This window comes from Ptiloglossa arizonensis, chromosome 13 (genome assembly GCF_051014685.1).
Source record: "Ptiloglossa arizonensis isolate GNS036 chromosome 13, iyPtiAriz1_principal, whole genome shotgun sequence".
Classification (NCBI taxonomy): Eukaryota; Metazoa; Arthropoda; class Insecta; order Hymenoptera; family Colletidae; genus Ptiloglossa; species Ptiloglossa arizonensis.
The window spans coordinates 13,008,560-13,025,477 of record NC_135060.1 but is presented as its reverse complement, the minus strand read 5'-3'; the positions used below and the strand labels follow the sequence as shown (position 1 = coordinate 13,025,477).

At 40.9% G+C, this 16,918-nt stretch overlaps 1 protein-coding gene across 12 annotated transcripts in view; it reads left to right on the top strand.

The window, feature by feature from the left end:
• LOC143153680 (protein muscleblind) overlaps positions 1-16,918 on the top strand; it is a 648,624-nt gene that overhangs the window by 584,995 nt on the left and 46,711 nt on the right. For 8 of the 12 annotated variants that reach the window (XR_012993884.1, XR_012993885.1, XM_076325105.1 and 5 more), the window contains 3 exons: positions 637-807; positions 2,226-2,306; positions 6,437-6,622. Coding sequence is in view for 10 of the 12 variants with exons in the window: in XM_076325105.1 (XP_076181220.1) it covers positions 637-807; positions 2,226-2,306; positions 6,437-6,622 (438 nt within the window). In the remaining 2 variants the exon portion in view is untranslated. The remainder of the gene's footprint in view (positions 1-636; positions 808-2,225; positions 2,307-6,436; positions 6,623-16,918) is intronic. The other 4 variants (XM_076325110.1, XM_076325107.1, XM_076325113.1 and 1 more) reach the window with 2 other exon arrangements.

The window sequence follows — 16,918 nt, the reverse complement described above, 5'->3', positions numbered from 1 at the left end:
AAATGCTAAGATCCTGTTCCTTTGGGGAACCGCCAGGTCATAAATCTGGAAGCTCAACGTCTACGAACGCGATCTATTGTCTGCAGAGGAAAGTGTCCAAGTCTGTTAAGCAGATGTCTCGGGACACGAATTTTCCTTGCGGATACCGTGAAATAGGGTGAACCCGGTCCAGTTATCGAATAAAAGTCCATATCTTTGCGTACGTTTGTTGAACACTGGATTGCAATACCGATCGCGTAACACGAATAGTAATATCGAAATAAAATTTGTTCGGTGCGAGATATTTCATTATTTTCTGCTTAGCACTAAGAAACTACCAGGATCCTCGATCTGGTTTTTAAAAGTTTCCGAGAAACCATAGAACGGGCAAAGTTACTTCTAAACACGTGTAACTTCGGTCAACGTGCTTTTTATTTATCTTATCTTTGTACCTTCGCTTTTCCAAAACCAGATTCGCGATATATTTCTGTGCAGGGAGCCAATGTGGTCGAAAAAGAACCTGGTCGTAAATTTACGAGAAAAATGTTAAAATACCCCGTTGAGGATATAAAAGCGGGCAATGTCGCAAAAAGTTTCGTCCAAGGATGGAACGACCTCCGATCGATGATAACGAAATCGTCCGTATTTCTGTTTCAGGGTCGATGTAATCGGGACAAACCGCCCTGCAAGTATTTCCATCCACCACAGCACCTGAAGGACCAGCTTTTGATAAACGGGCGTAATCACTTAGCCCTGAAGAACGCGCTGATGCAGCAGATGGGTCTCACACCGGCCCAGCCACTAGTGCCTGGTCAGGTACCAACAGTGGTACGTCCAACCTTTAACACGTATCGTTGCACCACGTCTTCTGCTGTTCACACATCCACACATTTTCTTTTACCACGATCGAGAGATGTTGATTTTGTCTGTGTTAGTCGACGATTACCACTAGATTACCCTTTTTGGTAGGCAACGCTGGATAAATAAACGACGGTGCAGCGAACTTGTCTTCTTCTCTACTCGAACATTCAGTCTACGATACATGTTCTCGATTCGATGTATGTACATATTTTTATGAAAATTTGGGGTTCGATTTTATCGTACGGATCAATTCGGAGGGTATTGTAAATCGGTCCTGAGATCCGGGTGATACGCGGGGAAGCGTGGAAAACGAATTTTTGTTTTTTTCGTTGAACGAATATCATCCAAGTTTTCGAAAGTCGCTACGCCGTCTCTGTTTATCAGCGTTCTTTTTTATTCGCGGGCATTGCACCGAGAGATAAACCCTCAGAGAGTAAAATTTAGCACGCCGCATGTTTCTGGTCAGTGTCATCCCCTTCTCCTTAACCCTTTCGGGACGAACGTGGACCACGGTCGAGAACCGCCAGGTACCTACGTGTACGGTTGGCGTCGACTATCACCGATGGCTCCAAGTTCTATAATATTTCAACTCAATCGTCACAGTTGATCGAACCCTTGGATTCGAAGAAGACGCGTGTTTCCATTCGTTGAATATTACCGTATCCGCGTAATCCATATTTACTTGTCCGTTGTTTTTGCATACAGCGTAACGAAGCTCCGGGTCAGTTGAGTTCTCGAAAGGGTTAATTATATCCATAATTCTTGATAGACAGTCAATAATTAAGAAATGAAATTGCCGAATAGAAGAAATTGTAGTTTTTCTTAGTTCTCTTAGATTGTCTGCCGTTCAGTGCCACGGAATCGTCAATCGAAACTATCACCGTTTTGTTGGTTCGTCGAAAGAGTATCTTACGATCAAAATACGCACATCCATCGTTGTATCATTTCGTTCGGGTCTTAACGTTCGACGAATCAACAAAATTGGACATTTTCGTACCAAAAAAAAAGAAAAAAAAAAGAAAAACCGAGTAGATCGAAATAGTTGTATCCCTCTCTCTCTCTTTCTCTCTCTCTCGCATGCTCGCACGCGGGTGCGTGCAACGATCGACGATCGATTCGGCAAAAAAAAATAATAAAAAATATAAAAAAAAAATATATATATATATATGTATACAGAGAAGGAAAAGAATTTAATGAAACAAAATCAGAACATCAATACGCCCACCCGCCTTTTATTCATGACATATATTCATAGTCGTTGCTACGTGACATCGAACCCTATACTACTCGTATGACTGCCTGTCTGTCCCCTATGTTTGCCGCTGTGGCTCTCGTGGTTGTGGTTGATTGTTGGTGTGTTCTCCAATTACGTCATTGGTGAACAGGAGGCACCGGCACCTCCGGCACCACACCATCACCTTCAACAGCAAATCCAGCAGCAACTTCTCGCTACCCACGCCTTTATGGTAACTCCTGGTTTTGGTTGGCTTCCACTAATTTTTTAGTTAATTAAATGCCACGGGACGGCGGCGACGACGATCCACGAAACGAATCTGCAGCGATTAATATCGTACGTTCGAGCGTGTACAATTTTTGGAAAGAGTTCGAACCGCCATTTTGGTGGTCAACGAACGGTTAAGAAAATCCTGTAAATTCGCAAGTAGATAAACGCAGATGTCCTTTCGAAACTCACGTCGCCGCCGCGCGTGTAGTGTGCCTGTAAGATTAGTAAGCGTTTGTATGAAAGCTTCGACTTGTTTTAAGAGAGTGCCGCACTGTAAATTAAAGAAACTTGATCTGCATGCTTCACGAGATGTTTCGTTTCTTTGTCAAAGGAAAAAAAGTTTCTAGACGTTTTCAAGTTTTCCTATAGAAGAGAAAAGCATGGAATTTTGCGGCCAAGTAAGATCAATGCGTTTCCTTCCCTCTCGAACGACTTTAAATTCCGGATTATTGTTACGAATATCTCGTTACCTTGTAAAATAACTAATTCGTTCCATTTGAGGAGATACGGCACGCCAAAAGCATAGTCCTTTAATTGCTACGCTCCGATATATTTGAACGTGTGTAACGATATCGTTCTAGATGCTCAAATCGAAGAAAATACCAGATTATTTAAATTTATAATGATTTTTCTGGACAATTTAGTAAGAATTTTTATTTCGTTTAACTTTTACACGTATTTCTAAGCATAATTACTAAACGATAAATTGTGAAATTAATTTAACACAGAGACTTTGCCTACCACCGATTAATTCGGTGAAAATGAGTTTATAGAATCACGCCGTCGTTGATCGCACGATAGAGTTGTTCAAACCTTCCGAAACGTCTAATCTTGAAGTCAATAGTCGTACAAATCGGCATGAAATAAAAATGCATCAAGTGCGCGCAAATAAATTACGCGTATTCGACACGTCGGAATATGAAGAATACGTTATAAATGTAGAATAAAAGTGCGGAATAATAATTCCGGCAACTGATAGTAACCATACGTTGGAATTTATTCTCGAAACACGATCGTACGTATTTAAATAAGAACAATGAGTTCTTTGAATCGGTAATTCAGAGTCCAAACATCGCGGATCTGTCGAGAGAGTAACGCCATTTTATAATGGTTCGTGCAACGTGTCGCAAATAAAATACACGATTTTTGAAACTTTAAGCGAATCGAATTTAACGCTTTCGGTTTCTGCTACGAAACGATTAAATAACCACGTGACATAACCTTAAACGTAACTTGACGATGACGATGACAGAATGAACGATGACAGAAACAATGACACGATGCAAAAACTAGACCGAACAAAGAAACAGAGGAAGTGACAAATTTGCATAGTAGTCGGTTAACAAGTTGAACAACGTACAAACGACGATAAATTGTCGTAAACAGTTCAGTCTGTATTAAATGTTTTGGAAGGTTCGCGGTCCTTCGTCGCGTAATTGGCGGTAGAGTGATTCTGCGCAGCTACGTCGCGCAGCTGTGGCAACGCTATCTAGCGTTTCAACCGCGCAACAACTAATCGTAAGAAGCGTTACCGTGAACTGAGCCGTATGCACCTCAAACGTAACGTAAATTAATAACAACGTTTCATAACGTCGACTTCCATGAACGGTTCGAGAGAGAAGTAAACGACCGAACCCGAGGCACGCTGGCTTTTCCGAGGGAAAAATGTATCGTTTCGATCGTGACGAGAAGCGGTTTTCCGGGTCAGTGGTCGTTATTGCGGTGTTCGGAAGGCGGTAAAGTTTTTCGACGGTTAGCGTGCCTCGGGTCCGGGAAGCTTCTGTACGTCGACGAAAGTTCGAAGAATACAAGCACAGATCCTTGAGAAGAAGAAGGAACGGGCGTCCAGCTCATTCGGCTGCGCTTCAAATTACCTGCCTTCGCTTCTGGGAACCCCGTTCCCTGCAAAACCAGACGCTTCTTGCGGGGACGCGCGCTTGTCGTTCAAACCGGGGTTAGAGAGAAGGAAAGAACGATCAAGGCTTCGCGAGTAAACGCGACTTTTTTATTCGTTACTCTTACCAGCCGCCTGAAATTTCGCGGTGAATTGAAATTCTGATTATCCGCGCGGGACCGGTTGAATTAACGCTCGAGATATTTTAATTATTATTTTCATTTCGTTTCAATTATTCGAAGCGCTTGCGAAAAAAAGAATATCGACCAAAGTTTGTTAGAAACGGGTTCCGAATCAGGCCTGTCCACGAACTCCGTACAATTTGTTTTTCGTTCGAGAATTGGAAAAGGAATTTTCGCGCGAGGAATCGAGAATATTATACGACTCGTTTTCGTTGTTCGGAACGTAGGTAAATAATACAGTACGTCCTCGAGAAAGGTCGCGAAATCGGTTTGGATTTTTTAACGCGTACGATCGGTGATTTTATTCTAGAAATCGAATTTTTTTATTTCAATTCGAGACACGCGGGAGTCATTCGTCGATGAAAATAAAAATTGGTGCAGTTTTTATTCTACCTTTCTATTATTATTCGGTGAGATTTATCCGGTGGCGATCGAAACGTATCGTGTTAGTTTTTTATAATTTGTCGTTTCCGTGTTTATTTATAAATATTGACGGTGGCATAATTTGATACGGCACATAATACGATGAATCGGATACACGTTATCCATTGATAATAGTAGATGCAGTACCTAGAACCTGTACAACTGTCGACAACCAAAATATACTCAATTTTGTGCAAAAATAAGTCACAATATTATATTTCAACAAAATCTATCGGTTCGTGTACGTTTCTGCTGCATTTCAGCTCCGATTACCGTATACGTAACACTATAATTCGTTATTTTCCATTTTCCGATTTGAAATTATTATAATTATGGTGTCGCTAAATATCTTTTTAATTTCAAATATGCATTATTGATTATCTAGTTCATTTTTTTTTTTATCGTTTTATGCACATTTCCAAAATTAAATTTTTTCGCCGGGTATATTTTTTGGCGTGTTTCTTCAATTACATCTTTCTTTAATATTTCCACGATCAAATTTGCCGGTAACGAAGGTAGACACACGAACCGTAGGAAGCTGTTGTAATATTTGCAATCGTGCCACAGTCAATATTTGCGCAAACGCGATAAAAAATGATGAGTCACGGAGAGATACGTTAATCTGAGTACAGTCGAGCGCACGAATATTTCATGGATTTTCGAACACGAAAATGGAAGTCCCGTACGAAGAAGATTGCTATACATTCTCGAAAAACGCAAATTTAAAAAAGAATCGCACTATTGAGAACGCACTCGAGTCATTGTTCTACCAATTGAAAATCAAAGACTACGGCTAGAAAATGGATAAAAATTTCAAAATAAAAAATTAAGTAACATCTCTGTAAGAACGATTCTGAGAAATCTCGACGGATTGTTAACAAAAGAGATAATTTTCTGCAAATATCTCGACGGAGGAATAAAAAGTCGTGAGAATGCATAGCGATCGATGGACAGAGATTCGGTGAAACGTGTCGCGTATAGACTCGGGGACACCGTGTGGCGCTCGTGATTGGCCCCCATTGGCCGTGAAACTTTCGTAACCGAATATTCGCTCCGCACTGTAATCGCAACGCGATGGTATCGGTTTGTTTATATGGATATACACCGATACGCGGTGTCAGGGCTGATAAGTTACAAAGGTTCCGCCAACAATCCGCTAACGAGGTCCTCGAGGTGTCGCCATTGTTCTTCGTTCCGCGCTCTCGACCCGGTATTTCACGCGGAATCGTGTTCCCACCGGTGGTGCACCATTCTGGACAGGTCTGTTTCAAATAACGCCAGTTAACCCGGAGCTAGATCGATGAAACACAGAGGATGGATACTCGCGGAGCCTCGACGCGTTCCGATCGAACACGAAAACAACGAACAGTTTGGCCGTAAAGCTAAGAGGGTGGGAAGGTGCGGGGGGTGGGGGGTGGGGGGTTGGGGTGTGGGTGATGTATTAGCGGGCTTCGGGGGCGGCTAGCGTGACTCAGGTTCGAAGGCTAGCGTAACAAAGGGGGCATAATCGAAGACGACCCGCGTGGAGCGAAGGTGGGGATAGGTTTGTTCTAATCCGTGTTACCTGGATACTTTCCGGGTGTGTTTTCGCAGGCGACGAACCCGTACCTGACCGGCATGCCGCAGGTTGGCAACACGTACAGCCCGTATTTCGCTCCCAGTCCCATCATGCCGGCGATAATGGGCCCGGCGGATCCGACCGGAGTGGGAAGCCCGCTCGGCGTGGTGCCGCAGACGGTAGCGATGCCGCAGAAGATGCCGCGTACCGACCGCCTCGAGGTATGTCTACCACCAAACTACATTCAACAACAACAACAACAACAGCAACAACAACAACAACAGCATGGGGCCCAACACGGCGCAGCCGGGGCCTCAAGGTGCCCGATGGCCGCGCCCAATACCGTGTACCAAGTGCCGGCCGGTCCCCCCAATCAGGTGTCGCCCGTTTCCACGATGCAATCTGTCAATCATCCTCCGTCCCCGACCACCATCACCACCACCTCCTTCTGCACTCCGTTGCACAACCCCCACGCCCACCATCACCCGATCCACAACCTCATCTACGTCCACGCGTACTATTGAAGTCGATCGTCAACCGGGTTTCTCTTCTTTCTGTTTTCTTCCGTTTCTTCTTTCGCGTGTTTCGTTACGAAATGATCAGTTAACGCGCGCCGCGTCCTACGTTTCGCGACCGTTTCACACACGCTTCTAAGCGGGAACGTGAGACGCCGATCGAGATCGGTATCGGCGCCCGCCCGAAGTAGTCAATATTTTAGCGGACCGATCTCGCGAACACTGGTTGGATTCACTTTTTCGGGATGTTTGGGGTTAGGGTGGGAATGGGTTGGGTGGGTTGGGTGGGTTGGGGAGATGGGGATTGATACGACTCGAGCGTCAAGAATACGTATCGGTCGATCGCGATAGACGAATAACGTTCGTCGAATGCCGCGCAGGCTAGAGGCAGGAACCTGGGCTGGAAGTCAGAGATGATCGCTGACTCACGTCGGTGTTCTCGCGGCAATTTTAAAGAATACGGGAGACGCAACGAACGTCTCGCCTGGCTGAGAGATACGCCATATATTTCTATACATTTATTCGCGACAATGAGTATATTGCGTGTGCGATTGTAAACGATCCAGATGTTTTTAGCTTTGTACGAACGTGTGTCGCGTGAATAATTCGGCTTCGTTGTCGTTCGCATTACGCTGTGGGATCGCAGTTTCGACGCTGACCCGTTTCAGCGAATTATTATTTCGATTTCCCTTCGATCGAATGTGCAGTTAGGTTTGATATTTAACGACGACGGTATCGCACGGGATGATCCGCGTGAAACTGGTGATTTCACGGATCACTTGTAACCGAGCGAACTAGAGCGAAACGAAGCTCATTAATGACGAACAGAAACAAAATGGCGAGCGAGTCGCGTCCTCAGACGGGATAATGGCTCGCCGGGCGTAATCGCGGGCAATTCAGGCCGCGAGCAAAAAGTGTGGCTACGATTTATATGTACTCTTAGTAATTACTTATGGTTATCATAGCACTACACCTACGGCGTACGTAAATTTCGATTAAGAGAAGCATTACACGATACGGGGATAGAGCAATGGTCGCCAATGGCCGGTGGCTCTCGAGGAAAATTGTAAATTGATAAGGATAATTCAAGCAACTATAATGGCAACGACGAAACCGTGATGATAATTACGATTATATTACAGGAATATTAAAAAAAAGTTTAAAAAAAAAGGCACAACACTATGGCGAAATAAAAGATGGAAAAAAAAAGTAGGCGACTATAAAAACGTGCAACGATCTTCGGGACGAGTTTCTGGCTATTTGAAACCGTACTCTCGGTTCTTTTCGTTTGCAACAATTTTTTACACCCTCGGACGTACAATACGAGACACTTTTCCGTTACGTATTTTGCCTAGAGCAACCATATGGAAAACGAAAGGAAAAAGAAAATCGTTTGAACATTTATCGTTTTGAACATTTTACGAGACGAAAAGGATGCTATAGCGGTGTAACGAAAGATATTTAAAAATTTAGAGAATGTTTCGAGTAACGTAAATTGTTACGAAACTCGAGTTAATCGCTCCAAGAAGAATTGGCAAAAGCATTGTTACATTAACGCAAAGTAAAACGTAATAAGATCGACTTGCATTCCTTTCTTAACATTTAACGCTTAAACGATTGTGATTTTACAACACACCGTTACTCAGAAGCAACGAAACATCGAATCAAATTTATATAACACAAGGACCTATTTTTTGAATCTTTTAGCCAGTCGCTCGCAATGCAAGAATGCTAAACATTAATTACCACACCTATGCCTCGAACAATACTTTTCACGAATTAGAAAAACTGATCTAAATTATTTCGTGGATACATTGGTGAGTCATGTTCGTAAAAAAAAGATATTCGATGGTCACTATTGTGAATAAGTTTAAAAACGATCAGATTTACGTTTAGTCCTTAAATGAACGTTCCGATGAGGACCTTCGTTCTTTGATCAATAACATTCTATTGTACGATTCTAGTCTCTTTTTTAACAACTTTTTTAATCTAAGTTTTGGTTACATAATTTTAAGTTATCTTAAATTAGTCGGTTAAACGTTCAACTTTACATATTTCACACCGCGTGTGTAAACTCGAACGAGCAATTACATTTTTGGGATATTAGTCAAGTAGATGCGTGTGTTTTTAATTTCTTATTCAAGAAGCATATAAATATACATTTTATTTTTCTAAGAATTTTGTATTCCGAAGTGTTTGTAGGTACAACTTTCCCTAATAAACGATGTTAATCGATATATCGCCCAGCCAATGAACACGTTGATATTAATATTCATCGGAAAGAATCTCATGTAGACTCCGTTGCATTACTTTGCGTAGAAAAAATGGCGCGGTCGTTTAAGGATTGTAAACGTTTGCGATTAGATTTAAAAAATTATGAAACAAGTATCAAACGGTCGTTTTCAAGCCGAGCATAGTCGGGCTACTACAGATTTATTTTATTACGCTTGCCTGCCGTAAGATTAGCGGGCAGGTTAGGTTTAAAAAGGAAAGCATGAAGCGGGTATCAAATGGTAATTTTCAGCTCAAGTGTAGCGTGACTATCACAGATTCATTTTATTACGCTTGTCTGCTGCAAGATTGAGATTAGACTTCGTAACCTCACCTTTTACGCATTTATACACACCGTCATTTTGAAACATATTTTTCTCTATACATTACGTAATAAAGATACTATTATTATTATTATCATCATCATCATCATTATTATTATCGTTGTTGTTATTATTATTATTATTATTATTACTATCATCATCATCATCATCGTTATATTATTCAGAGGCAGAACAAGTCCCTCGAAAATTCATGATCGGTAGCGAACACAAAATTCGTCGAATTGTATCTCCGAAGTAAAGTGCGTTTGGCATTCGAAGACAGACGACGCCGCGTTTAATTAAGAGCCACGAATTTCCCAAGCTTTTTGTCGTCGACATAACGAGGAACGTGTCGACGAGCGGGTGCAAGAAAACGTTTCTGAAGCAACAATAATGTTTCTTGCCGCGCCGGCAAGTATCCGGCGTTAAATTTCGCTGAAACTTTCGTCTGTCTCGCGTAGAGCTCCGTAAGTTTTATAATGTTCGAGTTTACAGATTTCCCTCGAGCCTGTATCGTTTCTTTCGCCCGACGGCTTTTGCGAAATTAACAAGTTTCGCGCGGTAGTTCCGCGAGAAAATGAATAAAATCAGACGGGGGAAGCGTATCGGCGTAGAAACTCTCGCGGATCGTTTGTGAAATGGAACTCCCTTTTTCAGGAACAAGAAACGGCTCTTCGTAGAAAGCGAATTTAATACGTTTTCCGTGTATTCGACGGTAACGAACTCGACGCTCGCGTGAACAAAGTTACAGAGAAGTCCCGAGTATTTGGCGCCGATGCGTGTTCCCTGTATTCGTTTCACAGCGGAGAAAAATTATTAACGGAGAAATCGGGCCCGTGGTAAGTCGAATTATGCGTTGGAGAAAGAAATGATTGTAATTCGGACGCGAAGTAGATTCATTGTGCGTGCTGCGGTAACTCGAGTAACGCGATTTAATGTAGCGAGTAGCGAAAGAATCGTTCGAGGCGGTTAGGTGACGACTGCTCTTCTACAGTTATCGATAACTGTTTGAACAAAAACGAGAGATAGATCGATTCGAGGATTTGTTCGCACAGTGTTGATTACAGATTGGAATTTAATTCTAAAGTGAACGTAACAGTGGTTTCATTTTCGAGAATAAAGTTTATCGGTCATTGAAGAAGAGAGTTCGAAGAAAAGGTTCGAAGAAAAAATATCTTCTCACTTTTCTTCAATTTATTTGCAAAGCTGTATTCCAAGATCGATAATTTTACTATGTATATTTTAAATTAATTTTTTCTACAGTGGAATCGATTCTTTGTAACGCACTGTAACTCCTACAATTATTATTCCGAAACATACGAGGAAATTTTCGAGTCACTGTGTATTCGGAGCAACAATATAAGCGACGATTAAAACATTCACCTTCAATGACGATAGAAATCTACGCGTGTGTCCTAATTAGCAATCTTCGGGTGAATTTTAATAACGTTTTGTTCGAAATGCTCATCTTTCGAGGGTGAAAGTAAAATTATACTTTGAATATGTATATGCATTTACACTGTACAATCCTAGTGAAAGGGAGAAATTATAAAATTATATTACTTTTACTACGTATTTGTATGTTCGTGACGATACGTTGATTAAATAATGTTACTTTGCGCGTAACAACCGCTCGAAGGGCAATTCCTAAATAGTCTCGATAAATTTTCAATTTGTTACGATTACGATGAATACGAGTGATACGATAATATATCAAAATGATATCTTTTCGAATTTATTGTCGTTTCTCACTGAAAGAACAAGCACTCTGTCATGGACTTTCTCGAAAGATTCCTCTTGCTCGGTTTCGCAGATCGTTGTACATTTTTACAATTCAGAATTTTAACGTTTTAAAGAATCTATACATTTATGTACGTATGCAGAATACGTTTTTACGCGCCGATCCAGCCATGCATACGCACATAGTAACATGTGTACATAGTAGGTAGGTTAACAAATTAACTGATTGTGTTTCGTACTGCGGAGAACGAGAGCAGAGAATAGAGGAGTGTCTGGTCAAATATGCTCAACTCTATCGAGGCATATTTGATTGTCCTTTGTTGAGTTTCGAATACATATTCTCCTCGCACTATACATGTATCGATCAAATTGATTCAATATTGGTTAGCGATTATTCCAAGTTTTTAATGAACTTTCCAGCCTGGGATTAAAAAGAGATATCTTTGGTTACATACGTCGACGATTTCTTTAGAATACGATCGTATCTTTTATTCGAACAATTTTCTTTTTTTATATATATATATATTTTTTTTTTAATTTTGTATACGGATACGGAATTACCATCGTGTTTCGACTTTTCCTTGTACCATCCATATTATTACTCCCCGCCAAACGATATGTTCAAAGTTTTCGTATGTCCTTTGTCTCCCTCGTCTAAAAACTAACTACCGATGTTAGGAATTTACGATTAAGTAAATGAGAAAAAAAAAAAGAAGAGTACGAAAAGAATAAGAAATATATGCAATGTAATGTCGTTAATTAAACTATTGCAAATAGAATTCGGAAATATATCGATCGATTTATCAACTAACTACAATTGGTCTTACGGTATTATATTATTATAATATTTGGTAACATACAATAATGATGATAATTAGTAATCGTAACGATACCTATTTGTGATGTAATACTTGATGACTTGCACTAAGTTCGGGTCACATGAAATTTATTGAGCGATGAATTCAAATAAAAGAAATATAATTGAAATTGAAAACAATGCACAGACTATGTTTATTGAATCTTTTTTAAGTTCACTCAACGACCAAAAAAAAAAAAAAAATTTGGTGTGCTTTTTATGTCTTACCTATTAGTCTTCTCGTACATTGCCTTATTTTTCAAATTTTTTTCATTTTTTTTTGTTTTCTTTCTTTTTTGTTAATATCTTAATGTAATGTGCCTTTGCTCTTTTAGTTGATCGAACTTGTGCGAAGTATGCTCAAACTGTATTACTTTTTTTTCGTCTTTCCTCTTTGAGAATACGAACGTTTCTGTAGTGCATATTCTGCTTGCAAGAACAAATAGTCTCTGCGTACGTAAAAGTGACTTCTTTATTATTTTTTTTTCACTTTTTTTTTTGTTTCTTTTAAATCGCAATCGTGCCAAAACTGACGCCTCAGGCTATCAACCGAATAATTTGCACAGCGGTTACGCTGAAAAATTTGTCCAATAACTCTTTATTAACGATATTTCTGCGTCAACGACGAACAAACCGAATCACGCCCATCTCACTCTGTCTCTCAATTCAATCCCGTCTGGATATCTCGATGCTCCTCAATCTCCACACCCTTTTCATCCATCAGGAAAAAAGAGAAAATATATACATATTCCTCCGGACGTTACATCATTGATGGTCTTAAAATTAATTGCCTGCTGCCTGTTTATACATAAATATATTTATATATATATATATATATATATATATATATATATATATATATATATATATATATATATATGCATATGTGTATATATATATAATGTTATTAATATTCAATATAAACATGTTTGGATTTCGCTACTTAGAACGTTAATAATCTCTAACCCTTGATTGGCCGAGACTGTTTCTCGGTAGAAGAAAATGATTTCGCGTGCGCGAAACTAATCGGATTCGCGATGAAAGATTCACTATCGTTCTCGTCCAACCCGTATCGCAACGCTTTCTACGCGAATGCTTGACCAATCAGGGAACAAAAGCCGTAGAAAGCCAAACGATGACACATTTATAACCTATAATCGTTCGTAGTGTCATGACCATAGTGAATGAAGCGTAGTGATGTCCATTAATTTTTTGTCTTTTCGAACTATTTGCATCGATGTTAACGAACTCTTACGCCACGCACACTAGCAAACGATTACGATAACATTATTCGTTGTACACACGACCGCGCGAATTCCCGCCAATCGAGGGACGAGCGGCCAACTTCACGACGCGTCTCGGTCTTTCGCGCCATGAACTTGGCTGCGCGAGATGGATGCGCGGAATCATTATGCCGCCAATCGTGCCACGGAGCGACTCTTAACCTTTCGAAACGAGTTTAATAAACGATAATTTCATCCTTGCGATATCGTAAAGTTTTGAACGCGTGATCGATCTACCGACACAGTGGCGTTACTTCGTTATCAGTCTCGCGTAGAGATCAATTGTTTCGAAAGGTTGGAATCGCTTCGTCGTGAAATTTAGACGAGACGCGATGTAGAAGTAGCGTGAACTTGGTCGTTGGTCCCTCGACTGACAAGAATCCGTGTGACCGAGTACACATGTACATATTACGTGGGATTTCTTTTTCACAGGCCGGCACTTAACTTAGAGGTCCCTCTGTTATATTTCTCTTCTCTTACTCTCGACCGGTACATTATTTTGTTCCGTCGTTTCCTTTCTCTGTTCAATTTTGAAGCCGTCTCTTAATATCTATTTTCTTTAATTTCTTGTCACTTAATTTGCCGACGATCTTTCATTTCCACAACCGAATTTTGATTTTCGTCTTTCTTCTGTAGCGATACATGCATTATTATCTTACTTCTGTTGGCTATCCTTGCTTCTGGCGCGCTGATGCTTTTCCAGCCGAACACGCGTTCCTTTTCACGAAGTGACGATCGTAATTTTAACTTCTCGACACCCTGACGAGATTTTTGCCCAACGCGACCAACTGACGCCGCGTCATGCTGGAAAAGCGCCATCTCGCACGGACGTAACTTGGCAACGTAATTGCACAAAGCTAATGCTCTTTACAGCTTTCGTAATTTTCCTCGTGTTTTATATATCTGTATACATATTTGGCAGTACGTATAATTTTTTGGCGATTATATATATGTATATATATATATATGTATATATATATATGTATATATATGTATATCCACATATATACGTACACTTGTGTCTCATTTTTTTCAGCGCCAGATTTATATTTATAATTCGTTGTCTTCTTTTTTCCTTTTTTGCCGAAAACACTTGTTTACTAATTCTATTAATTGTTGGACGTGAACTGCGACTTATGTGTTTACTTTTACAGCTAGGAGGAGGTGCTTTTACATTATGTATACGATCGCATGCGAGTTTTTTGACATTTTATATGCATTTACCCGCAAATACGTACTTCAACGTAACACATACATATACGCACAAACACACCGACACAGACGTGTGTATATATATACGTATATGTATACGTATACGTATATATATATGCTCGTACACATACACGCCATACTCACGCTTATACGTGCGAAAATTCATACGCGTACCAAGTAACGTAATCGCGCACGTGTACGGTACACACCGATACACAGAAACACACACGCATACACGTAACGTTGACAGACATAATTTTCTTCTTCTTTCCACATCGTTATTTTCAATGTTATGTGTGTGCTTCAGCGGGCAGTATGTACTTTAACTTGTTTTATTTTGTCTCTTATCTCTGCTAATATCAACGCCGAGTAAACGGCACTCTAAACGGTCTCGAAAAGAACGACGCGCCGATCGTGCGCGTTACAGTGTGGGGCGCGTCGCTTTTCAAACGCTTACCGGGTGTCCTCGCGTCGAACGTGGACAGCTCTTCTACCTCTGTATCTGTTTCGATCGCAAGTGCACCGAGCGGTGAATAACTTGAGCACACACGAGCACACACAGCAGCGATAACGCGTCGGTAAACGTGTACGCATATGTTTCCAAACGCGAAGGGGGCTACACGAAAATAATACTTGAAAACGAACGTCGATCCATTATTCTACGCGGATAAGGATGGGGAGAAGGGAGATCGGTCTTACCTCGAGGGAAATATGGACGAGGTCGGGTAATTTTTGCTCAATCGCGGTGCCTTGCGAGCTCTGATTAAAAAACGTCTAACCCAATACGTCACATTGCTCCATCCAGGATTGATGTTCTCTTCTTCCAGTTACACAAGCGCGTATGTATTCTGGAAAGAGAGAGAAAGAATCTCCTGCAAGCAAGTTTTTTTTATTCATTTTATCCGACATCTTTATCGCGCATGTATCTCGATATGTATGAAAAAGATAAGCGAGTAAAAAGTGTTAGTTTAATTGTATACTAACCTAACCTCGATTGAGAATCGTATCGTGTCGGACGTTTTAGTCAGTCTTCCGAGGCCTACGTTTGAACAAAAATTACTCGATCTCACGTTCCATTTACTCGTGACACCGGATTTCCCTCAACCAGAGACTGATCTTTCATTCGCTTTAAAATATCTGTCGCGATCTTCCAAGCGCAGAGATTGCGAATCGACTGAAGCGACAAACTTTGCGCGAGTTCCTTGCTTCCATAATTTACCCGTCAGTGTTCGAGATGAGACAGATAATTGCTTTCGTACCGAAAACGTAATTTTTCTTTTCACTCGCGCAAACGATCTTCGAACGCGCGTGTCAGAAGAGGAGAGAAACGCACACGCAAATACCTGCGTGGCTGAAGACTCACTTGTCTGTCCTTCGCTTCAGGTGACTCATCCTGTGTAGTACGCGTGGCCAGTGTTATAATATTCCGGGTAGAAAATATTGGCCGCTCAAGGTCGTTCCCCACCATCGTCGATCGTGCCAAGAATCCCCCACTTCGAAGCTTGTTTCCCTCTCTACGTAAGAGATGCGAAACGTATGCCTGTGATTCGCGCTTTCCGACCGAACCTTGTACGGTAATCTCTGGATAGGTGGAACAATTTTCCCGCGGTTAACTGAAACGAAACATCCCCGCGACACGGCTCCTAACGAGATAATGTACACGTATAGCATTAACTTTCATTCGTAACTGAAAAATAAAGTTTTTATATTCGTCATTGTATCGCGACGAGAGCGTTACCAACCGACTGGTGAAGTTTTCCCGATGAGATCGAATCGGAACGAGACTTTGTTCGGTCAGTTGTTAATTATACGTAACTGAAAATTTGTTTAAAAATTCTTCGCAAAACGTATAAATAAAAGTAATTCGAACGAGTTCGTGTTTGGACTCGTTTTCACCGGAAAAGCTTCTCCAGTCCATTGGTAGTATTCTCGCGAAGATGTAGCGAAAAGTATAGAAATTTTAATATTCATTAATGGATGACACATCCCGAAAACGTGTTTTGTTCATTATTGCTTTATTTCGCAGCTCGTGTGTACCTCGGTTTGGTTTTCTCTACGATAAAAGGTCGATCTCTGGAGCAAAACTCGACCCTATTCGAATAATTGAAACACCGAAATCTCGAATCGTTTCGGTTATCTGGAGATTATTGCGTAATTATAGGGCAAAGCAAAGAGACGACAGATTAGTCGGATTGTGCGGTGCAAATACTCGGTGACCTTGAACGGGAAATATTTTTAGCCACGAGTATAGTAAGTCAAAGGGACCATTCATCGTATCTGTTCTCTTTTCCGTCTCTTTTTGTATCTCTCGTCTACT